At 38.8% G+C, this 26606-nt stretch overlaps 2 protein-coding genes across 3 annotated transcripts in view; one reads left to right on the forward strand and one right to left on the reverse strand.

Moving 5' to 3' along the window:
- LOC100261229 (uncharacterized) overlaps positions 1–26606 on the reverse strand; it is an 89520-nt gene that overhangs the window by 15057 nt on the left and 47857 nt on the right. The window lies entirely within an intron of this gene.
- On the forward strand, positions 279–26251 carry LOC100854243 (calcium uptake protein, mitochondrial). 2 transcript variants are annotated; one of them, XM_003631717.4, is made up of 7 exons: positions 279–694; positions 13702–13769; positions 16916–17139; positions 17301–17384; positions 24474–24687; positions 24949–25245; positions 25632–26251. In XM_003631717.4, the coding sequence occupies exons 1-7, from the start codon at positions 373–375 to the stop codon at positions 25845–25847; spliced, it is 1425 nt and encodes a 474-aa protein (XP_003631765.1). In that variant the 5' UTR covers positions 279–372; the 3' UTR covers positions 25848–26251. The 2 variants fall into 2 exon arrangements, with proteins under 2 accessions (XP_003631765.1, XP_010648725.1); XM_010650423.3 differs by having other exon boundaries at positions 293–793.

The raw sequence follows: 26606 nt of genomic DNA on the forward strand, positions 1-26606 counted from the left end.
CCTTTATTTCTATTAGCAAAACATATCTTCAATGATGGATGACTTGGTTAAGTTTTCAATTTTTTTAAATTCAAATTTATATATTAGTTTTTCTTATATATTATTATGTTTAAAATTTAAGTTAAATAAAATTTAAAGTAAACGGTAGGTTGTAAACTTGTAACTGCCTGGTTTGCCACCTGAAAGGTGGCGGTAATCAAAATGAAACATCAGCCTAAACGACGTCGTTTACGCAGATAGCCGACGTCTTCCACACTCCCACGCGTTATAAACCGTCTTTACCTCTGGCTTTTGCCTCTCTCAATTCTCACAAATCTCCATTTGATCCTCCTACCACTGCGTCTCTCGCTCTGTACAAAACCTAACCTTAATATGCCTTCTTTAACACCTCTGAAACGATCTCCATTGTCGATCCATCGGCTTCATGTTCGCCTATTCTCCCAACCAGTCGACTCGCCACCTTCCTCATTGACCCTATTCGAAATCTCTCACTCCAATCATCCCAAAAACCCTAATTTCACATATTTTCTGAAATGGGTTTCGGGGATCACCTTTGTTGGTTCAGGCCTAGGCTACTTGTACTACTCTGATTCTGCTTTTGATTCTTTAAAGAATTCGTTTTCATCCTTTGCCGAATGGTCAAAGGCTACTAAAGAACCAATGACTGGGAAGAATCCCAAGTTTCTATTTGGAGGTATTTTTGTTATAATTTGACTCAAATTGGGTTTTGATTCTTTGTGTTTTGATGATATAGAAGCAAATTACAAGCTTTACTGTTCAAGAAAATTGATGGGTGAGCATTGTTCCAAATATTTGAAATAATATCCAGTATTGGCGTGATGTTAGTCATTTGCTATCATAATTGTACATTTAGTGACAGCTACTCAGATCAGTAGAGAGAATCCTTTTATGTATTTATTTTCATTCATCTATATCTGAAGTCATTTCCTCTACTAAATCATGGGACATAATTTTTTTTGGTCATCAAATTGGCTGAACTTGCTTGATGTCTTTCATTTGCTATTTACATTGTTTTCTTTTGTACCGTTATTCTACCATAAGTAAAAGGTCGCGTAACTGAATCCTTTTTTATTGTTCATCTCTGGCTAAGGCCATATACTCCATTGAATAGTAAGTTATAAGTTTTTTTAGTCACTGGATTGGCCTGCATGCATCTGTTTATATTGTAATCATGTCCTAAGTGACAGCTACAAGGGTTGGGTTGACCCCTTGAATCTTCTGCATTGTTTTTTGTTATTCACAATATGCTTGATCAAATCATGGGCCATAAATGTTTTTATATAATCCTGTGGACCTAATGTCTGATGACTTTGTCCATTCGGTGATCTAAGGGTTAGAAATTTAGCACGGAATCTTCACCTATCACCTCTGATTTTGTATCCAGGTTTTTTGCTCAAGCATGATGCTTACTTTGTCGATAGCCATGCCACTTCGTTCTTGGAACTATTGTCTTCTCTAGAACTTTGGTACATTCATTGTTTGTGGGATTTTAAGGATACAAGGGTTTCCCACTTCCTTCTAGGTGGAGATTGCCCAGGGTTGGATTCACTTTCCAAGTGCAAACCATGACTGCTTGCCAAATTGTAGCAAGAGCCTACTTGTTCAAAGCAACACAAACATTCATGTGGCTATTTAGCCAACTTGCACATAAAGGGGGGAAAAAGGATAGAGGACTAGAAGCAACTATTGGTAAACAAAGAGCTCTTTTCTTGATAGAAAGATTGCAAACTTCCTACATACTGCAGTTAAGTAGGGATAGGGAGTAAGATGAAAGGGAAGGCCACTACATTGGAGTAACTTGTTGAAAGCAATGCATGCACACAACCAATTTCCTCCTAGTTTGTGCGCTGGGCAGGCCAACTCATGTAACAAGAAAACATGCAATTAAAAGGGGGAAGAAGCTAGCACGAGAAACAACAATTGGTAACAGAAGATATTATTTATTGATAGCATAAGGCGTACTCTTTATGAACTATAACTTGAGTAGCGGTAAGCTGGAAGGAAACTACATTTAAGTGTACTAGGACTCACCATCCTAAAATGATTTTTATGCTAAATAACAAACAGGCAAGAATTATATCTCTGGAGAATCTCACTAGTACAAGAAAAATCCATGTAAAGAGCCTTTTAGCACAAGTAATACTTTCTCTTGATGCAAAAAATTGAGTAGAATAGTTTTTCTTGACAGGCTAATAAGGAGGTGGCTTGTGACAAATTTGCCAATCATTATTATTACTTGTAATTTTTGAGAAGAAAAGTAATTGTTCTTCTTAAATTTCATAAAGTATGAGTACATAGATATATAGTAGAAACTAGTTACCAGCCCTATAACCAATTCAGCTATAAAATTGGAAAATGTAACTATTGCATAAAAATAGAAACCCCCTAATTACAATCTGAATTACTGACTTCAGATTTTATTTAACAGAAAAATAAAATATCCTAACTACTTCCTAGAACTTTGACACTCCCCCTCAAGTTGGCACATAGATATCAATCATGCCCAACTTGCTGACAAAAAGTTTGAAATTAGGGTTGAACAATCCTTTGGTGAGGATATTAGCTATTTGTTGCGTTGTTGGAACAAATGGCATACAAATAGCTCCATTGTCAATCTTTTCTTTTATGAAGTGTCTATCAATTTCAACATGCTTTGTGCGATCATGTTGCACTGGGTTTTGTGCAATGCTGATGGCGGCCTTGTTGTCATAGTACAACTTCATTGGCATGTTAACTGGCATCTTCAACTCTTCTAGTACCCACTTCAGCCATAACATCTCATAGACTCCATGAGCCATAACTCAATATTCTACTTCGACACTGCTTTTTGCAACCTCATTTTGTTTGTTTCTTTGCCACGTGATCAAGTTACCCCAAACATATGTGTAATATCCTGATGTAGATCTCCTATCAGTAGTTGAACCTGTCTAGTTTGCATTAGTGTAGGCCTCAATTTTTTGTTGTGCAGTCTTCTGGAACGTAGACCTTTGCCTGGTGTACTTTTTAAATACCTCAAGATTTGATATACTGCATCAAGGTGTTTCTTATTGGGCGAGTGCATGAATTGACTTACCATGCTCACAACAAATGCAATATCTGGTTGTGTATGTGATAAGTAAATCAGCTTCCCTAGTAGTCTTTGATATCGAGATGTATCCACCAAATTGCTTTCTTTGTCATCTCCAAGTTTTTGGTTGGGGTCAATTGGAATGTCTACTGGCCTACAACCACTCATTCCAGTTTCTTTAAGGAAATCAAGAACATACTTTCGTTGTGAGTCAACTATTCCTTTCTTTGATTGAGCAACCTCCATTCCAAGAAAGTATCTTAAAGACCCCAAATCCTTGATCTCGAACTCTGATGAGAGAGATTGCTTCAACCGGTTCATATCAAGCAAGTCATTCCCTATGAGAATTATGTCATCTACATACACAATTAACACAACTATCTTCTCATCTTGTGAGTGTCTTACAAACATAGTATGATCAGTTTGTCCCTGAGTGTACCCTTGACTTTTAACAAACTGAGTGAACTTCTTGAACCAAGCCTTTGGTGACTGTTTCAACCTATATAAAGATTTCTTCAGTTTACATACCTTTGAACCAAACCATCCATCAAAGCCTGGGGGTGCATCCATATATACCTCTTCCTCTCCATTAAGGAAAACATTTTTCACATCTAATTGTTGTAGAGGCCAATCGAGATTTGTTGCAAGTGATAAGGGAACTCTCATAGTATTTAGCTTTGCTACAAGTGCAAAGGTCTCTAGGTAGTCAATGTTGTAGGTCTGAGTGAATCCTTTGGCAACCAACCTAGCTTTATACCTTTCAAGCGATCCATCTAACTTGTATTTAATTGTAAACACCCATTTGCACCCCACAGTCGCCTTCTCTCTAGGCAAATCCATCATCTCCTATGTCTTGTTTTTTCAAGCGCCTTCATCTCCTCAAAAACAACCTCCTTCCACTCGGGAATCTTTAGAGCATCCTGCACACTTTTTGGAATCTCCATACAAGACACTTGTGAGGTAAAAACACGAAAATTGGGTGAGATTTTTGTATGACACATAGTTAGACAATGGGTGTTTGGTACATGACCTTTCACCTTTGCGGACAACAATGGGAATATTAGAATCAGTAGACTCATTAGACTCGGTCCTAGGACTCGTGGACTTGGGATTAAGACCTGAAGTGGACTGAACAGGTTGTGCAAGGGAAAGTGTTACCTAGAGGATCTGTGGACTCATGGCAGTGCAAGAGATCAGTCGACTCTTTCCTTTGAGTTGTATTCCTTCGCAGGTAGACATGTTGAGTATTAACCTTGTGTTCTTGGTACCTATTTCTTTTCCATTCGTTATGTCAGAGTCTTGATCTTTATGAGACAACACTAAGGATGGATTTGCATTTTCATTATTTAAAGAACTTCATTCGCTCAAATCTAGTACAATAATATTTGGACTCTCAATTGAACTAAAGGTGTGGGAGAATAAACAATTGGTGATTGCTTAAGTTGAAAATATTCTAATTGATCTGAATCTTCATTTTTTCTCCCCTCATGAAGATCAGTAGTGAAAAATGGTGTTAATTCAAAAAATGTTACATCCATGGTGACAAACATTTTTTTTAGAAATCGGGTTAAAACATTTGTATCCTTTTTGATTGGAAGCATAACCAACAAACACACATTTTCGAGCTTGGGGTTCAAGTCTTCCTCGATTGTGATCATGACTTTGAACAAAAGCGGTACACCCAAATATTTTTAGAGGCAAAGTTGATGAAAGCCTATTCATAGGATAAAGCTTATGAAAAATATTAAACGGAGTTTCAAAGTTTAAAACCTTACTAGGCATTCGATTTATAAGGTATGTTGTAGGAAGGATGGCTTTGCCCTAAAGATATTTAGGTACCTTAGTTGTAAAAAGTAATGCTTGGGCTACTTCTAACAAGTGTTTGGTTTTTTCTTTCAGCTAACCCATTTTGTTGAGGAGTATTATTGCAAGAGCTTTGGTGAACAATACCTATTTCCAAGAAAAAACTTCCCAAAATTTTGTTAAAATACTCTTTGCCATTATCACTCCTAAAAATTTGAATTTTCTTATGAAACTATGTTTGCACCATGGTGTAAAAATTTTTGAAAAATTGTTTCGACCTTAGATTTTTCTTTCATCAAATAAACCCAAGTTAACCGAGTATGATCATCAATAAATGTAACAAACCATTTTTTTCAAAACTTGTAGAAACCCCACAAGGTCCCCAAACATCACTATGAATCATAGTGAATGGTTTAGAGGCCTTGTAAGGTTGTGGAGAAAAAGATGCACGATGATGTTTAGCTAATTGACAAATCTCGCATTGAAAGAAAGATGGACTTTTATTTTGAAAAAAATTTGGAAACAAGTACTTCAAATATTGAAAACTCGGATGGCCTAACCTATAATGCCATACCATTATTTCACTATCCTCATAAACAAAAACATAAATGAAATAAGTATGTTGGTTTTGTCTACTTGAGTTGGTTCCATCTTCAAAAAAGTAGAGTCCGACACACTCTCTAGCATTGCCAATTGTCCTCCCCGAAATCAATTCCTGAAACTCACAATATGAAGGATAAACATTAGCATGACACTTATGTTTAAGAGTTATTTTACTGATTGATAGTAAATTGCAAGATAGGTTAGGAACATGAAGCACATTATGAAGTATTAAGGAAGGAGAGAGTTGGATTGATCCGGTTTTGACTATGGCAGAAAGGGAACCATCTGCAATTTTGACCTTTTTATTGCCTGCACAAGGATTGTAAGAGGAAAATAGTTTCGAGCAACCTGTCATGTGATCAGTTGCTCCAGAATCGATGATCCAAGGATTTATTGAATTCGGGATGACACTAAGAGAGGTAATAGTGAAATAATTACCTTTTTGAGTTAAAGAACAAGATGGGTTTATAGACAATTTTGGAGATTGAAAAAGTTTGTATAAGTGCTTTAATTGCTCCTTCGTGAATGGGATTGTTTCTAAATTGATTTGGTGCTCTAGAGACTCCTCGGTTGTGGCTTGAAAAGCACATCCATCTCCACCAGATTTTCTCTTCCAATTCAGTGGTTTACCGCAAAGCTTCCAACAAGTCTCCTTTGTATGCCATGGTTTTTTACTATGCTCACACCATGGCTTCTTTTGCTTATCAGTCAAACCCTTTTGATACAAGGGCTGAGCCCTTAAGTTCCTGGCTTGAACTAGACTCTAGATTTTGTTGCATAATTCTCCTTCGGGACTCTTCATGCCTGGCTTAAGAGAAAACTTCACAAATGGAGGGTAGTGGTTTTAGACTTAGAATCCGTCCCCTAACTTCATCCAGATTTTGATTAAGACCAGTGAGGAACATGTAGGCCCGATCATTCTCTTCCCTCTTCTTATGGCGAGCACAATCATTGGAATTTTCCCAAACATCATCATAACACTGGTCCAGTTCTTGCCATAAAGTCACCATCTCGTTGTAATAGGTAGTAATGTCACGTTCGCCTTGTTTGGATTGCCAGAGTCGGGTCTTCAAATCAAAGATTTGAGATGAATTCTCCAAATTAGAATAACAATCTCGCACAGCCTCCCAAACATCCTTGGCCGTTGGTAAAAAAAGATGAGGCTTCCCAATCGCCGGCTCCATAGAATTGATGAGCCACGCAATGACAAGGGAATCTTCAGATCGCCATTTTTTCAGGGATGGATCATTTGATGCCGGTTGTGTCACTTCACCTGTCAGATGCCCTAATTTCCCTCTTCCATCAATTGCCAATTTCATGGATTGTGCCCATTAGAGATAGTTCCTCCCGTTGAGCTTGTGAACCGTGAGTTGCAGGTTGAAATTCTGAGAGAAAGAGTTGCCATTTGATGTCGAAGCAGCAGATTGGATGCTCTCAGATGAATTTGCAGAAGCTGTAGAGTTTCTTGTTGCGCCAGTCATTGCCTTTTTGTCATGAGAAAAAATGGATCAAGTGCACGAGGCTCTGATACCATGTAATTTTTGAGAAGAAAAGTAATTGTTCTTCTTAAATTTCATAAAGTATGAGTACATAGATATATAGCAGAAACTAGTTACCAGGGCTCTATAACCAATTCAGCTATAAAATAGGAAAATGTAACTACTTCATAAAAATAGAAACCCCATAACTACAATCTGAATTACTGACTTCAGATTTTATTTAACAGAAAAATAAAATATCCTAACTACTTCCTAAAACTTCGACAACATTATTATTATTTTTGATACGTAAGAGATTGTATTAAAAAGCATAAAGCACACAAGAGTACATCGGGGGTATACAATGAGCTAGAAAAACAAACAAAAACAAAAAACAGGGGGGAAAATGATGCTTGAATACCTAAAAGCAAGTTTGACAAATAAGGGCATTTAGGTTGGGGCCCAACTGACTACATGCATGGAATGCGTGGATATGGCCCCTACCTAAGGAGCCTTGAGAAAGCTGCTCTATTGAGAGTTTATGTGATGGCTCTTCTACTTATAGCAACAGCAACATATATGTGTTCTCATACAAAGGGTACCTATAGGATTCTGTTATAATGCATTATCCTGCAGGGGTTCCCATATCACCTCAACCTCGGTTGGCCACCTTCTTGTCTTGATCTTTTGAGGGGAGTCTGGAAACAATCAGATTATACTTATTTACCATGTAATGTTTTGGTAATCATTTTCTGACTGAGAATCTCTTGGGGAATTCTCAAATTATATATGGATAAATTTAAAATCTTGAAGGATAGAGACCAATCCTGTCTATGGATGTCTGCTCCTCTGAGAAAATTGGTCTTGGGGCAACTTTTGAAGAAACTTTCAAAAGCCATTGGAGAAAGAGATCCCTAAACTTTCAAAATATAGAATTGTTCTTTGTCATCTTAGGCCCAAACTTAAGCCTAAGAAAGACAACTGGTAAGGGTTGGTTGTTTTAACCTATATTCTGAGAGTTTCAAAGAATGTTGAATTGGAAATCAAATTTGGTTGATACAAACCAGTTCTACACCCATGACATTAGATGATGGAACTTTATGATCTTGAAATATAATAGAAACTCTAGAATACTGCAGGTCATGTTGGTTCAAATTGCAACCTGGGTTGGCTGTCAAACCAACTTGGTTAGGGATCAATGGTCTATCACAGGAAAATGTGGTTTGGTTTTTTATTTTTCTTTTGTTTAAGAAACATAATTTATATTGTGTAACATAAAGGAAAGATGTAGTAGTGACCAGAGGATGGAAGGTCATTTTAAGTCATTTAGAAAGGAAAATGTACACAACTATGTGTGTGTGCGCCTATATATATATATATATGTTGAATATAATGTATTTATAGTATATTATCTTTCCTTGTTAATATAGGTCACATGTATGGTAGTTAGGACTCCTAGCCTTGTATATATATATATATCTCAATTGTAAGTAGACAATATATGAATGAGAATTAAGGTTTTTCTCCTTTCTCTCTCTCTCTTTCAACATGGTATCAGAGCCAAGGAAGAAAACCTAATTCTTTCCTGTTTCCCGTGTCATCAACTCCGGGAAACCTTCCGGTGACTGTGTTTCTTTCCGGTCACCCTCCCCATTTCCCAACACTTTCCGGTCAGTCGGATCATCGTTAGAAACCACTCACCGCCGGAAAAATTTTCCGGCAACTTTCCGGTGAAATTTCCCGGCGAACTTTCCGGCGACCTATTTTTCCGACACTGACCATACCAGAAGGAGCGCCTGGAGGAGATCTCCAACTTTTGTGAAGGCACCAGCATCAAAAGAGGATCCACGCGCCGGCCACGCTCCATTTTCCGGCCGGCGACTGCATCTCACGCGCCGGCGCGTGATGGCGCGTGAGGCCTTTTCCGGCGACGCGCCTCCTCCTCCAGCCTCGCCTGCCGCCGACCAGCATCCCTACCTACCTGGTTCTCCCATCCGAGCCCTGCACGTACCTCTTTTGGGGATTTTTGTCTCCGTCAGCCCTCCAAACAGCCTTTCCGGCGAAGTTCCGGCTACTTTCTCTCCACCCCAATCCCTGCACGTGCCTTGGGAAGTGTTCATCTACCTTTTTGGTGGTACCATGTCGCGATCTGAGGTCGTCTCCCTTTTTCGGTGGTGCCATGCCGCAATCTGAAGCCGTATTAGGGCTCTCTTCGATCCAAATACGTGAATATGACCACCAAAAATCAGATCTTTACCTCTGTTATCTCTGGATCTCCTATGATTACCTCAGAGAAATTGGTTGGCAGTGAAAATTATCTTTCCTGGTCTGCCTCTGTTGAACTTTGGTTTATGGGTCAAGGATATGAGGATCACTTGGTTTCCCAGGAGGCAGATATCCCTGAGGTTGACCGCGTACAGTGGAGGAAGATAGATGCACAGTTATGTAGTGTATTATGGCAATCGGTTGATCCCCGGATTCTTCTTCATCTTCAGGCCTATAAAACTTGTTTTAAATTTTGGACTCAGGCCAAAGGATTATACACGAATGATATCCAACGTCTTTATAAGGTGGCTTCTGCTATTGTCCATCTCAGCCAACAGGACTTGGATCTATCTACTTATATTGGTCAGATTGCCTCTCTTAAGGAGCAGTTCTTGACTGTGATGCCTCTTACTCCTGATGTTGGGGCTCAACAAATACAGCTTGACAAGTTCTTCATGGTCCTTACTCTTATTGGCCTCCGTCCGGATCTTGAGCCTATTCGTGATCAGATTCTTGGTAGTTCATCAGTTCCGTCCTTGGATGATGTGTTTGCTCGCCTCCTCCGTATCTCGTCCACTCAGACTTTGCCATCTGATAGCGCTTCAGATTCTTCTGTGTTAGTTTCTCAAACTACCTCTCGAGGAGGACGCAGTGGTACCCGAGGTAGAGGCCAACGTCCTCATTGCACCTATTGCAATAAACTTGGCCACACTCGCGATCGTTGCTATCAGTTACATGGAAGACCTCCTCGCACTGCCCATATGGCCCAGTCCTCTGATTCTCCGCTGCCTCAGCCTCCGAGCTCCTCCGCATCTCAGACATCTCAGGCTTCTATTGACTCTGTTGCCCAGCCTGGTAATGCCTCTGCCTGCCTTACCCACACATCTTCTCTTGGACCCTGGATTCTAGATTCTGGAGCATTTGATCACCTATCTGGTAATACGGATCTTTTCTCCTCTATTACTACTACCTCTGATTTACCTACTGTTACCTTAGCTAATGGTTCTCAAACTGTGGCTAAAGGTATTGGTTTGGCCCTTCCTCTGCCTTCTCTACCTCTCACTTCTGTCCTTTATACTCCTGAATGTCCTTTTAATCTTATTTCCATCAGCAAAATCACTCGTACTCTTAATTGTTCTATTACCTTTTCTGATAAATTTGTGACCTTGCAGGACCGGAGTACGGGGAAGACGATTGGCATAGGACGTGAGTCTCAAGGCCTCTATCACCTCACCTCAGATTCATCTCCTGCAGTTTGCATTTCCATTGATGCTCCTCTCCTCATTCACAATCGTCTGGGCCACCCTAGTCTCTCCAAGTTCCAGAAGATGGTTCCTCGTTTTTCCACTTTGTCGTCGCTTCCGTGTGAGTCATGTCAGCTTGGGAAACATACTCGTGTCTCGTTCCCAAAGCGTTTGAATAATCGGGCAAAGTCTCCTTTTGAGCTTGTCCACACTGATGTTTGGGGTCCTTGTCGGACTGCGTCTACTTTAGGATTTCAGTATTTTGTCACTTTCATTGATGACTATTCTCGATGTACTTGGTTATTTTTAATGAAAAATCGAGCTGAGTTATTTTCTATTTTCCAGAAATTTTATACTAAAATCCAAACCCAGTTCAATATTTCTATTCGTGTGTTACGCAGTGACAATGCCAGGGAATATTTTTCAGCCCAATTTACTTCGTTTATGTCTCATCATGGGATTCTTCATCAGTCTTCTTGTGCTCATACTCCTCAACAAAATGGGGTAGCTGAACGCAAGAATCGACATCTTGTTGAGACAACTCGTACTCTCCTCCTCCATAGTCACGTTCCTTTTCGTTTTTGGGGGGACGCTGTTCTTACCGCTTGTTATTTGATTAATCGTATGCCCTCCTCTGTCTTACACAATCAGATTCCTCACTCCCTTCTTTTCCCTGACCACCCACTTTATTTCCTTCCTCCTCGTGTCTTTGGTTGTACTTGCTTTGTTCATATTCTCACTCCTGGACAGGACAAGCTTTCCGCCAAAGCCATGAAGTGCCTCTTCTTGGGATATTCCAGACTTCAGAAGGGTTATCGTTGTTATTCCCTTGAGACTCATCGATACTTTATCTCCGCTGATGTCACCTTCTTTGAGGACTCACCATTCTTTTCCACCACTTCTGAGTCTCTTCCTGTTTCTGAAGTCTTGCCCATTCCCATTGTCTCCCCACCTGATGCTATGCCCCCTCGACCACTTCAGGTTTATCATCGTCGCCCTCGTGTCGTTGCTCCTCTCTCTTTTCCTGAGGCACCTGCTGACTCACTTCCTATCCCTTCGGCTTCACCTGCCCCGGCTCTGCCTTCTCCTAATGACTTACCCATTGCTGTTCGGAAAGGTACTCGCTCTACTCGTAATCCTCATCCTATTTACAATTTTTTGAGTTATCATCGATTATCTTCACCCTATTCTGCTTTTGTTTCTGCTATATCCTCTGTTTCTCTTCCAAAGAGCACCCATGAAACTCTTTCCCATCTAGGCTGGCGACAGGCAATGGTGGATGAAATGGCTGCTCTGCACTCTAATGGCACTTGGGATCTTGTCGTTTTACCCTCTGGTAAATCTACAGTTGGTTGTCGTTGGGTCTATGCAGTTAAGGTTGGTCCTGATGGTCAGGTTGATCGCCTTAAGGCCCGCTTAGTTGCTAAAGGCTATACTCAAGTTTATGGTTCTGATTATGGTGACACATTCTCACCTGTTGCCAAGATTGCTTCTGTCCGCTTGCTTCTCTCCATGGCTGCTATGTGTTCTTGGCCTCTTTATCAGTTGGATATTAAAAATGCCTTCCTTCATGGTGATCTTGCCGAGGAAGTTTATATGGAGCAACCTCCTGGTTTTGTTGCTCAGGGGGAGTCTGGTTTAGTGTGCAGGTTACGCCGTTCTCTATATGGCTTGAAACAATCTCCTCGAGCATGGTTTAGCCGTTTTAGTTCTGTTGTTCAAGAGTTTGGCATGCTTCGCAGTACAGCAGACCATTCAGTTTTTTATCATCATAACTCCTTGGGGCAGTGTATTTATCTGGTTGTTTATGTGGACGACATCGTCATTACAGGCAGTGATCAGGATGGTATTCAGAAACTAAAGCAACATCTTTTTACCCACTTTCAGACCAAAGACTTGGGGAAACTCAAGTATTTCTTGGGAATTGAGATAGCTCAATCCAGTTCTGGTGTGGTCCTTTCCCAAAGGAAGTATGCTTTAGACATCCTGGAAGAAACCGGTATGTTAGACTGTAAACCGGTAGACACACCTATGGATCCGAATGTCAAACTTGTACCAGGACAGGGGGAGCCTTTAGGAGACCCCGGGAGATATCGACGGCTCGTAGGTAAATTGAACTATCTCACCATTACTCGTCCAGACATTTCTTTTCCTGTGAGTGTTGTTAGTCAATTCCTACAGTCACCATGTGATAGCCATTGGGATGCCGTAATCCGTATTCTTCGATATATCAAAAGTACACCAGGCCAAGGTGTATTGTACGAGAACAGAGGTCATACTCAAGTTGTTGGTTACACAGATGCAGATTGGGCTGGCTCACCCACAGATAGACGTTCCACTTCAGGGTACTATGTTTTTATTGGAGGTAATCTAATATCTTGGAAGAGTAAGAAACAAGATGTAGTGGCCAGATCTAGCGCTGAAGCCGAGTATCGAGCTATGGCTTTGGCAACATGTGAACTCATATGGTTGAAACATCTTCTTCAGGAGTTGAGATTTGGAAAGGATGAACAGATGAAACTCATCTGTGATAACCAGGCCGCATTACATATTGCATCCAATCCAGTCTTTCATGAAAGGACCAAGCATATTGAAGTTGACTGTCATTTCATTAGAGAGAAGATCGCATCAGGATGTGTTGCTACAAGTTTTGTCAATTCAAATGATCAACTAGCAGACATCTTCACTAAATCTCTCAGAGGTCCTAGGATTAAATATATTTGTAACAAGCTTGGTGCATATGACGTATATGATCCAGCTTGAGGGGGAGTGTTGAATATAATGTATTTATAGTATATTATCTTTCCTTGTTAATATAGGTCACATGTATGGTAGTTAGGACTCCTAGCCTTGTATATATATATATATCTCAATTGTAAGTAGACAATATATGAATGAGAATTAAGGTTTTTCTCCTTTCTCTCTCTCTCTTTCAACAATATATATATAAGAAAGTATGGTGCAGTTTCTACAATACTGATTATTGCTGGGAAATCACCAGATAGCGATGCATTACTTTCCATATAGTTAGTCTGTTTAATGCCTGACAGTTATGTTTTAACCAATTGTCCTTATTGGCCAAAATCTTTTTATACTTTGGTTTGTGCCAACTGATTTTTGGTTGATTCTTGGTTGTGGTTGATGCATGATCCATTCTTCTAGTGGTCTGTCCTCATTGCAATACATTATCAATAGTTAATGGCCTCGTTTTCCATTGCAGAAGCATACAGGAGAAAGATTTTTTTCAACTATGAGAAACGCATTAGGATGCGAAGCCCTCCTGAAAAGGTATTCATAACATGATCATGAACTTGCAATAATTTGTCATACAAGGCCATGAATTGCATCTTTTCCATGTAACTTAAATAATATCGTGGCATTGATAAAAGTATCTACCTGATACAAGTAATATATATTATCATGTTAAGGTTTGTTACCAAAAATGAATCTGGAAGGCTTGTGACATTATTTTATTATTATCTGTTGGTTTCCTTAAAATTTGTTAGATGCAATACCTTTCATTTTGTATTAGTTTGGGATATTGAAAAATTTTCAGGAGGCTAGCTTGTTATCCGAATTGAAAAGATTTTGTAGCCCTATTTTGTTGATAAAATATCGTAGGTTCAGTTCCAAAATATTTCAGAATTGGTTTGAGAGTTGGGTGCTCCTTTGTTGAGCATATTTTCTCTTCCTATTTTCTCCCTTTAAATCAAGATCAGTTTGGGCCCGTTGACCAAGAGCTGCTAAAAAATGTTACCATATGGAAATTTGGATATAGAACCAATGGTAGCAAGTTAATTCTTATTAAGAGTCCTCTTGTGCTCATGCTTACTTATTTCCTCAACCATTTTGAAATCCTGTATTTTGATCTCTCAACATCTTGAAGAAATTCAAAGAGACCTCCTTCGGTTTACAAACGTGAAAAATTAAAATGGGACCTGTTATATCCTGAAGAATTCCAATTAGTGTCTCACATGAATGTAGCCCATTCGGGAGAATGGGCCCAAAAAATGGGATAAAAAGCAACAAATATTGGAGATTAGTGATTGCACAAACTGTTGTTCATTATAATGGGGACTGTATATGTCATGACCCAAAATGACCCCAGATCAAAGGTTTAATCCTAAGGGTTTCTCCTAATCCAAGGAGACAGTAACCCAAAACACTAGAAATTTTTTATTTTTTATTTCTAGAAAGAAATCACAATTTAAATCAAAACAAAACTTCATCCAACAAAGGTTCCAAAATAAACACATAATACAACAATTTTTCCACAATTAAATAATCCCAACATCACAAAAATTCCAAAGAAAAAATCCGTAAATCACCAAATAAAATTTCCCATATCAATAATCACATTCAAATGTCACAAATACTACCTATTTATCTCCTAACAACAAAATCTATAATTTTTCTCAAGAAAAAAACATTAAAGAAAAGTTTTATGGTTAAAACATCCTACCACAAATTGGAAAATTCGACCGTTGAAACCAAAATCCGACACTGTACGAATGTTCCTTGTGTTGAGTAGAGTGTTCTCCTAAAAATTTACGCGAAACGGCTGGCCGAAGGCGAGCGACACTATCTCCACACAGTCGCCAATGCCTTTCCCCCTTCTTTGCACTCCTCCTTCTTTCCTTTTCTCCTTTCTTTTTTTTGTTTTTTTATTTTTTTATTTTTTTTCCTTTTAAAACTTCCAACCACTAAAAGTGGCCTGTGACCCAGCCAAAACCTAAATATATATACATTTTTTTTTGGTAAACTTCAATTTCTACAATCCTAAGAAATTGAAGCAAGATTATTTTAGTTCTATAAAGAGAGTACACACTGGCTTCAATAAATGAATTTCTGCACTTGGTAGGTCAAATTTTTTTTTAAACTCTTTTTTAGATTCCTTACCATATGTTTTTGTGGAAATCCGGTATAATTTGAATGGTGATTTGTAGAATATTGAGGGAAAGATTGAGGCCCCAATTGTGGGTAATTTGTGTGATTTTTATTTTTTTCCATATTTGTATTTTTTCCATTTTTTTGCTCTCTATGTATATGTTAAATAGGGACTCGATTATGTATACAACAATTTTGATGAAAATATTCTCAGTTTCTACATGGTATTAGAGCGGTGTTTGCTCTAAAACCCTAATCAATCCATGGCTGCCCAAAGAGGAGACAACCATGAGTCCAGTCAATCGGAAACCCATGAAAGAGTGTCGGAGATACACTCCTCAATGGGCCCCGTCGGTGCATTCGACAACTCCCCACTCCATCTTATCATTGAAAAATTGAACAGTAAGAATTACAGAGAGTGGGTGCAAGAAATCAAGCTTTGAAGATTTTATTTGCAAGTTGGACATGATTAATATCTATGATCCAACTTGAGGGGGAGTGTGGAAATCCGGTATAATTTGAATGGTGATTTGTGGAATATTGAGGGAAAGATTGAGGCCCCAGTTGTGGGTAATTTGTGTGATTTTTATTTTTTTCCATATTTGTATTTTTTCCATTGTTTTGCTCTTTGTGTATATGTTAAATAGGGACCCGATTATGTATACAACAACAATTTTGAATGAAAATATTCTCAGTTTCTACAGTTTTCATTTTAAATTTCACAAGGAATTCTTTTAAAAGGATGGATGCATTGCACCCTAGGGATTTTGATGGTCTTCCACCTCAAGCATGCCCTTGAGCTTTGAGATTTCAACTTTATGACATCAGGCTCAAACTTTCAAGATTAACTGCAGTAAAGAAGCCCAACTGTGTGTCAGCAATGATCCCACGTGGTTCATGAAATAAATGTTAGTAAAGTTATTGAATTTATTTTATTATCAACATGATTATAAACTGTGGGAATTTGTTGTTGTGGCATTGCTATTTTTATTGCTGGTGTTATAACTGTCGTCATCGTTATTTCCATAATCATCAAAATCAGTTCAAGTATAATGGTTGTACAATTCCCAAAATCTGTTGCAGTACATTGTAAACTTGGATTACATATTGTTTGTCAGGATAATATCTTTTTGGTAGGTAATTTTTTGTCCCTATTGGGACTTGAACCTGGAACCTCTCACAAATCTTTCCCAACCCTTTACCACTTGAGATAGGTCTCAAGGGATGATTTGTTAGGATAATATTCCTTCTTTCCCCTTCTCAATCTTTGGTCTATTCTAATTATTTTGGATTTCTTAAAGATCAGACTTGGACTTTATGCAACACCAAAGGCTCTACTTAATGTTACTTTTAGGATTTGCTATTTGTCTTATTTGTCACTGTTCTAAGAGAATAATGCAATCCTTGAGCCTCAGGATTGACATGCATTTTTATTGCACTGCTTGAACTCTAACTGGTGCTGCATCAAGCTAGTTTAGTGTTTGATTTATTCAGATCATTACTAAATATTCACATTGACAAAGTCTTGGTCCATGTTTTCCTTGAAGGTTTTTGAGTACTTTGCATCGTTCAGAACCCCTGAAGGAGAAATACTAATGAGACCAGCAGATTTCATGCGGGCAGTTGTTCCTGTGTTCCCTCCATCTGAATCACACCTTGTTAGGGATGGGTATTTGAGGGGGGAAAGGAGTCCTGGAGAGTTACGTTGTGATCCGTCAGAATTTTTTATGTTTTTTGATATGAACAATGATGGACTTATATCTTTCAAAGAGTAAGTTGCCAATGTATCATTTTTTGGTTTTCTAATGTCTTGTTGTATGAAGTGTTGTAATTGACTTTTATATTATTAGGCCCTTCTCTATCAGATACTTAATTCTTGAATGATGAATGTTTGCTTTGTGGAGGATTAAACTTTTGTTATTTTTTTAACAGGTATATCTTTTGTGTTACCCTACTGAGCATCCCAGAGACAAGCTTTTTAGTGGCATTCAAAATGTTTGACATTAACAATAACGGGTTGGTATTAATATAAATTTTGCACAATGAAATACATAACTATTTCCACAATTTGCAGTTTTCATTATTGGTCTAATTTTACTCTTTAGCATTTACAGATCTGTTTCTGCTTATCATCACTTTTTGCTGTTGCATATAGTCCTCTTGTCACTTTTAACTTCTTTATGACCATTTTCTTCCTCTAGTAGCTTGGCATTCCCAACCTATTAGGAAGGGTAGAGGAAGCAAAGACAGATAAGAGTGTTTTATATCTAGTAGTTTTTTTTACATTTTCCAGTATTTTATTCTTTTATATCGTACAAGGAATTAATTTTTTAAATCCTCTCTCAGACTGTCCTAAGTATGATACAACTGATCCATTCCAAGTAGATCCACTGTTTACTTCTATCTTATCACTCTTCTTGAGGTTCTTCTTATTTTATTTTTTATTTTTATGTTGTTAATTGAAATGGTGTTCAAAAGAGAGGAAAAAATAGCTCGAGTAGGTAAAGAATAGATGTTATAGAGCTGTAAAAGTATAGCAATCCTCAAGTGATGAATGATAACTTGCCATTGTTTATGAACAAAATTTAAAAAAAAAATTTCCTGTTCCTTCCCTTCCACAGATCCTGTGACAAAGAGCCATAACCTCCCTGGGATTTTGATTCAATTAGAAATGTGCTCTTATTACCTTTTATATAAAAAAAAAGTGAGAAATTTCTATTGAAAGGATAAATTAATGGACATTCATCTCTAAAAAGAAAGCCTTTTCTTGTTGGCATGAATAGTTACAAATTTTATAATCAATGAGTTATTTGGATACACTTCTTGTTTTTTGGTTTTTAAATATAAAATTAAGGATTTACATTATGTTCTTAAAAACTACTATCAAAGTTTTTTAAATTTAAGGTAGTAAATTTTTTTAATAATAACATGTTCTTTTTAAAATATTTTTTAAAAATTATTATCTTTCTAAGGTAAATCTCTGCCATTTGTTAGATTTCCTAAAAATCAAAATTCATTTATTTATTTCTTTATTATGTAATGCAATCTGGAAAAGGTAAAGCGGCTGAATCCTATCCTTTTAGTAATCCTTAATCCTTATTGCCCTAATAATGACTATACAAGGTGTTGGGAGAGATCTGTGTTGTGCTCTCTTACTTCTATGTTTTATTAGTGATTGCATTTTGAACATTTTAGATGCATGAAAAATTGAAGTATTGCATTTCCTTATGGATTTAACTCAAGCTGTTTACCCTCAGCAAGATGGAAAATTAACTTTTGGTATTGCATATGATGATTGTTGAAAGTATTGCATTCCCTTAGGGATTTAAGTTGAGTTTTTGGTTCTCATCAATGTGGGAAATTAATTTGTGGTGTATCAAGGAAATGGTGGTATTCCTTATTATGTAGGATGGTAAGTTCAAAATATTGTTTACCTGTATGTTTTTCTAAGTTCCCCTGAAATTTCATAAAATTCCATGAATTAATTCCCCTTCCAACTGATGTTTAACATGGTTTAAAACTTTTATCTTTCTGGCTACCACATGTGGGGTGACAATTTTAACACAACTCATCAACATGACTTGAAAATGATGGGAATTAGTGGGTTCGAGTTGAGTATAATTGTGTTCGTCTCATAATTGTATTAACCCATGAAATCCATTTAATAAATAGTTTGTGTTCAAGTTGGGTTTGTTCATAAACATGCAACCAAGTTTGTAGGGTGCAATTTTTATTTGTATTTTTTGATAAGCAAGCAAATAATAGGCAAGTCTGTAGGGTTTGTGAAGAGAGAGAGAAAAGGGAGAATCCCTAATTATTGTTATTGAAAAACTGTAAAGAATACACATTGGACTTGGGTATATATATACATGTTAGTGGGACCCACAATACAATAAGGAAAGAAAAGGAAAAGGAAAAGGAAAAGTAAATAATCTAAATAACTATACACTATCTAACACTCCCCCTCAAGCTGGAGCATATATGTTATATGCACCAAGCTTGTTACAAATGTATTTAATTTTAGGACCTCTGAGAGATTTAGTAAAAATATCTGCTAGTTGATCATTTGAATTGACAAAACTAGTCGCCACACATCCTGATGCGATCTTCTCTCTAATGAAGTGACAATCAACTTCAATGTGTTTGGTCCTTTCATGGGAGACTGGATTGGATGCAATATGCAAAGCGGCTTGGTTGTCACAGATGAGCTTCATCTGTTCATCCTTTCCAAATCTCAACTCCCGAAGAAGATCTTTCAGCCATATGAGTTCACATGTTGCCAGAGTCATAGCTCGATACTCGGCTTCAGCACTAGATCTGGCCACTACATCTTGTTTCTTACTCTTCCAAGATATTAGGTTACCTCTAATAAAAACACAATACTCGGAAGTGGAACGTCTATCTATGGGTGAGTCAGCCCAATCTGCATCTGTGTAACCAACAACTTGGGTATGACCTCTGTTCTCGTACAACACACCTTGACCTGGTGTGCTTTTGATATATTGAAGAATGCGGATTACAGCATCCCAATGGCTATCACATGGTGACTGTAGGAATTGACTAACCACATTTACAGGAAAAGAAATGTCTGGACGAGTAATGGTGAGGTAGTTCAGTTTACCTACAAGTCGCCGATATCTCCCAGGATCTCCTAAAGGCTCCCCTTGTCCTGGTATAAGTTTGACATTTGGATCCATAGGAGTGTCTACCGGTTTACAGTCTAACATACCGGTTTCTTCCAAGATGTCTAAAGTATACTTCCTTTGGGAAAGAACTACATCGGAACTGGATTGAGCTATCTCAATCCCTAAGAAATACTTGAGTTTCCTCAAGTCTTTAGTCTGAAAGTGGGTGACAAGGTGTTGCTTTAGTTTCTGAATACCATTCTGATCACTGCCTGTAATGATGATGTCGTCCACATAAACTACCAGATAAATACACTGCCCCGAAGAGTTATGATGATAGAAAACGGAATGGTCTGCTGTACTGCGGAACATGCCAAACTCCTGAACAACAGAACTAAAACGGCTAAACCATGCTCGAGGAGATTGTTTCAAGCCATATAGAGAACGACGTAACCTGCACACTAAACCAGACTCCCCCTGAGCAACAAAACCAGGTGGTTGCTCCATATAAACTTCCTCAGCAAGATCCCCATGAAGGAAATCATTTTTAATATCTAACTGATAAAGAGGCCAAGAACGCATAGCAGCCATGGAGAGTAATAGACGAATAGAAGTTATCTTGGCAACAGGAGAGAAAGTGTCACCATAATCAGAACCATAAACCTGAGTATAGCCTTTAGCAACCAAGCGGGCCTTAAGGTGATCAACCTGACCATCAGGGCCAACCTTAACTGTGTAGACCCAACGACAACCAACTGTAGATTTACAAGAGGGTAAAACAACAAGATCTCAAGTGCCATTGGAGTGTAAAGCAGCCATTTCATCTACCATTACCTGTCGCCAGCCTGGATGGGAAAGAGCCTCAGGGGTGCTCTTGGGAAGAGAAACAGAAGATATAGCAGAAACAAATGCAGAATAGGGTGAAGATAATCGATGGTAACTCAAAAAATTGTAAATGGGATGAGGATTACGAGTAGATCGATTACCTTTCTGAAGAGCAATGGGTAAGTCAGCAGAAGGAGGCAGAGCCGGGGCAGGAGAAGCCGAAGGGATAGGAAGTGAGTCAGCAAGTACCTCGGCCAAAGAAGGAGGAACAGCGACACGATGATGGCGATGATAAACCTGAAGTGGGCGAGAAGACACTGCATCAGGTGGGGAGATAATGGGAAGGGGTAAGACTTCAGAAACAGGAAGAGACTCAGAGGTAGAGAAGAACGGTGAGTCCTCAAAGAAAGTGACATCAGCGGAGAGAAAGTAGCGATGAGTCTCAAAGGAATAACAACGATAACCCTTTTGAAGTCTGGAATATCCCAAGAAGATGCATTTTGTGGCTCTGGCAGAAAGTTTGTCCTATCCAGAAGTGAGAATATGAACAAAGCAAGTACAACAAAAAACACGAGGAGGAAGGAAACAAAGTGGTTGGTTAGGGAAAAGAAGGGAATGAGGAATCTGATCGTGTAATACAGATGATGACATACGATTAATCAAATAACATGCTGTAAGAACAGCATCCCCCCAAAAACGAAAAGGAACATGACTATGGAGAAGGAGAGTATGAGCTGTCTCAACAAGATGTCGATTCTTACGTTCAGCTACCCCATTTTGTTGAGGAGTATGAGCACAAAAAGACTGATAAATGATCCCATGTTGGGACATAAATGAAGTAAATGGTGTAGAAAAATATTCCCTGGCATTGTCACTGCGCAACACACGAATAGAAATATTGAATTGGGTTTGGATTTCAGCATAAAATTTCTGAAAAATAGAGAATAACTCAGCTCAATTTTTCATTAAAAATAACCAAGTACATCGAGAATAGTCATCAATGAAAGTGACAAAATACTGAAATCCTAAAGTAGACGCGGTCCGACAAGGACCCCAAATATCAGTGTGGACAAGTTCAAAAGGAGACTTTGCCCGATTATTCAAACGCTTTGGGAACGAGACACGAGTATGTTTCCCAAGCTGACAGGACTCACACGCAAGCGACGACAAAGATGAAAAACTAGGGACCATTTTCTGGAACTTGGATAGACTAGGGTGGCCCAGGTGACTGTGGATGAGAAGGGGAGCATCAGTGGAAATGCAAACTGCAGGAGTTGAAGGCGCGGTGAGGTGATAGAGGCCTTGAGACTCACGTCCTATGCCAATCGTCTTCTCCGTACTTCGGTCCTGCAAGGTCACAAATTTATCAGAGAAAGTGATAGAACAGTTAAGAGTGCGAGTTATTTTGCTGATGGAAATAAGATTAAAAGGACACTTAGGGGCATAAAGGACAGAATGGAGAGGTAAAGAAGGGAGAGGATGAGCGAAACCAAAACCTTTAGCCATAGTTTGGGAACCATTAGCTAAAGTAACAGTAGGTAAGGTAGAGGTAGTAGTAATAGAAGAGAAAAGATTCTTCTTACCAGATATGTGATCAGAAGCGCTAGAATCTAGAATCCAAGGTCCAAGAGAAGATGTGTGGGTAAGACAAGCAGAAGCATTACCATTTTGGGCAACAGAAGCAACAGAAGCTGACTTGGTGGCCTGATAGCGGAGATAGTCATCATACTCACTGTCAGTGAGGGAAATACCCTGAGATGTGGAGGAACTGGGAGGCTGAGGCGACTGAGGATCAGATGACTGGGCCACGTGGGCAGTGCGGGGAGGCCGCCCATGTAATTGATAACACCGATCACGAGTGTGGCCAAGCTTATTGCAATAGGTGCAATGAGGACGTTGGCCTCTACCTCGGTTACCACTGCGTCCTCCTCGAGAGCTAGTTTGAGAAACTAACATAGAAGAATCTGAAGTGTTATTAGATGACAAAGTCTGAGTGAAGGAGATACGGAGGAGGTGAGCAAACACATCATCCAAGGATGGAATGGAGGAACTGCCAAGAATTTGATCGCGGACGGTCTCGAGATTTGGAAGAAGGCCAATAAGCGTAAGAACCATGAAGAACTTGTCAATCTGTGTTCGTTGATCCCCAACATCAGTAGTAAGAGGCATCACGGTCAAGAATTCCTCCTTAAGAGAGGCAATCTGGCCAATATAAGTAGATAAATCCATGTCTTGTTGTCTGACATTGACAATAGAAGAAGCCACCTTATAAAGACGTTGGATATCATTCGTGTATAGCCCTTTCGCCTGATTCCAAAATTTAAAGCATGTTTTGTAGGCCCGAAGATGAAGCAGAAGATTAGGATCAACTGATTGCCATAACACACTACATAACTGTGCATCTATCTTCCTCCATTGTACTCTGTCAACCTCAGGGATATCCGCCTCCTGCGTAACAAGGTGATCCTCATAACCTTGACCCATAAACCAAAGCTCCACAGAGGCAGACCAGGACAAATAATTTTCACTCTCAATCAATTTCTCTGAAGTAATCATAGGAGATCCAGATATGACAGAGGAAAAAGTGAAACTTTTAGTAGCCATATCTACTTATCTGGTGAACGAAACACGTTTGGATCGAAGAGAGCCCTAATACGGCTTATCGCGGACTTCCTAAGACACATGCAGGGCTCGGGGTGGAGAGGAAGTCACCGGAGGTTGCCGGAAAGGCGGTTTAGAGGGCCGGCGGAGACAAAAAACCCCAAAAAATGCACTTTTAGGGCTCAGATGACACAAGCGCAGATGGAGGGTGGCTAGACAGCGTCAGGCGAGGCTGGAGGTGGAAGCGCGTGGCCGAAAAATGCCCCACGCGCGCTCATGCGCCGGCGTGTGAGATTCAGGCCGCCAGAGAAGAGACGCGCGTGGCCGGCGCGTGGTTGGGATTCTTCCTCCGGTGCTTTGAGAAAAGTTGAAGATCTCCTCCTTGCGCACCTGATGGTATGGTCGGTGTCGGAAAAGTCATTCGCCGGAAAAGTCGCCGGCGGTGAGGGTTTTCTAACGGCGATATGGTTGATCGAAAGCTTTAGGAGATGGGAAGGGTGACCGGAATGAAACACGGTCACTGAAAGATTTCCCAGAATGGATTCACGGATAAACCGAAAATAATTAGGGTTTTTTTTTTCTTCCTAGGCTCTGATACCATGTGAAGAGAGAGAGAAAAGGGAGAATCCCTAATTTTTGTTATTGAAAAACTGTAAAGAATACACATTGGACTTGGTTATATATATACATGTTAGTGGGACCCATAATACAATAAGGAAAGAAAAGGAAAAGGAAAAGTAAATAACCTAAATAGCTATACACTATCTAACAGGGTTCATGTAAATATATTGAATTATTATGCGACATGAAAACTTTTAAGTTTTAGCTAATTTATGTATTGATGCTTGGTTGATCTGTTGTAGACAAATATGATCAATACCATATCTGGGGCAAAGACTATTACCCTAATGTAGAGGTTGAAAGCTTTATCTTAATCATAGTCTTCACTTCAGTATATTTTTCAACTGATTTCACTTTGTAGAACTCTCTCAGGCAGTTGTTGATTCTCTTGTTTACCAACTTGCTAATGACTTGGCTGTTTCGGTCCCTATAGGGAGATTGATAAGGAGGAATTCAAGAAAGTTATGGCTTTGATGCGAGCTCATAACAGACAAGGAGCTCTCCACAGGGATGGACTTCGATTTGGATTCAGAACTGTTGGTTCTGTGGAAAATGGAGGCCTGCTGGAGCACTTCTTTGGTAAAGATGGAAAGGCAAAACTCCAACATGAGAAATTTTTCCAGTTTATGAGAGATCTGCATGATGAAGTATGTTCCCCCTCCCTATATCTTTAACATATCTGGATATAATTGAGTAATGACAGTTCAAGAATGATTCATTTGAGTTGTATGCATCCGAGTTTACCCAAGTTGCTATTGTTTTATGCAACCATTTGAAAATCTTTTATTTTTGTTTTCTGATCTTTTTTTTTTCTCTCTATTTCTCTTTAATTTTCCGTGGATAATTTTATCTCTACCTTTCATGCCCCTCTAAAGACAATGTTTTAACACCTAGTTGTATTTTCATAGCTGCTGAAGTTGGAGTTTGCCCATTATGATTACAAATTACGAGGATCCATTTCAGCTAAGGATTTTGCCTTATCCATGGTAGCTTCTGCCGACTTGAGTAATTTAAACAGGTTGCTTGATCGGGTTGATGGATTAAACAAGCAGTCTTCTCTAAGTGACATTCGTATTACCTTTGAGGAATTTAAGAGTTTTGCAGAGCTACGTAGAAGATTGAGACCATTTGCATTGGCTCTTTCTAGTTATGGGAAAGTAAATGGACTATTGACAAAGACGGATTTCCAACGTGCAGCATCCAATGTATGACACTGATTCCCTTGTTCCTGGTTGTGTATCTTTCTCCTATTTTATGATAATGGCTAATTTCTTGGATTCTGGTCAAGTATTTAAAATTGGGGAATGTTACTGAATTACAAGGGGCTTTTCCTTTAGAAATTAAATTTGGTGGGAGTTCTGCATGTCAGTGGCTGCCTCACCATTGTTTGCAACTATTGTTGCAAGGCCCCTATTGCTTGATTTTATCATTGCTAAATCAGTAACCTATGATTGATAATAGATATTCAGTCTTGATTTTCAGTATCATGTAAATCTTGCTGAAATTGCCATTTATGCTTAAGATAATATCTCAGAATACTGGATTTATCACTCAACCTTCTTCGTTAATAGAGTGATCTGTCCAATTTCAGGTATGTGGCATTTCTCTCAGCAAGTGTGTGGTTGAAATCATTTTCCATGTGTTTGACATGAACGATGATGGAAATTTAAGCTCAGAGGAGCTTGTGAGAGTTTTACAGAAACGGGAAAGGGACATTGCTCAACCGATGGAGTCAGGAATCATGGGATTTTTTTCCTGCTGTTGTAATCATTCAAATTACGGCTCTATTTCAGGACTTCTTTCTTGATTATTTCGTTGGTGCATAGATTTTGATTTTTTCACAATGATGCTTCTGATAACTCGGGGAATGAGATCCAGTTGTAAAACTGAGGCTTGCACCATGACTGGCGATCTACAGTTCAAGAATTAGGAAATGGAGTGATTGGGGTGGGGCGATTAACAAGCAGGCTAATCTTATGAATTTGCTGCCAGCTTGTATTATGGTGCTGCTTAAAGTCAGTCTGTATATCTACAGTGCAGATAATTCCTTTATTGGCTTTTTCCTGCTAACCCATGTGTGGATTTTCTGAAGCAACCTTTTTGCTGCTAAACTGAAAAGTTGTACAGTTATTCAATACAAATAGATTTGTACATACTCTGTTTCTTTGAATAATCTTCTCAATTTATTAAACAGTTGACTTGCTTGTGGTCTATCCTGTCAACATATTTCATGTCCTAAAATCGAGGACTTTCTGACAATCTTCTAATATGATAAGATTCAAAAACAAACAAATTAACTTCTAATCTTAACAAACTTCTGTGACTAGTTCAAATCAACAAATATTTGAATAATTCAAACTTCAAACTTTTCGACAATCTTACTCTATTCAAAATTAGAAATGTGGAATTCTATACCCAGGACAAGAATTTTCTCGATTAATGTAGAACTTCATTCAATCCATAAACTACATTGGTCCACAGCTGAGACCTTGATATGTGACAATGCTTTGTAATCTGTATGGTGAAGATTTGGTCAATATGTCACCTAGTTCCTTAACTATATATT

The sequence above is a fragment of the Vitis vinifera genome, chromosome 4 (assembly GCF_030704535.1).
Source record: "Vitis vinifera cultivar Pinot Noir 40024 chromosome 4, ASM3070453v1".
In the NCBI taxonomy this organism is placed as follows: Eukaryota; Viridiplantae; Streptophyta; class Magnoliopsida; order Vitales; family Vitaceae; genus Vitis; species Vitis vinifera.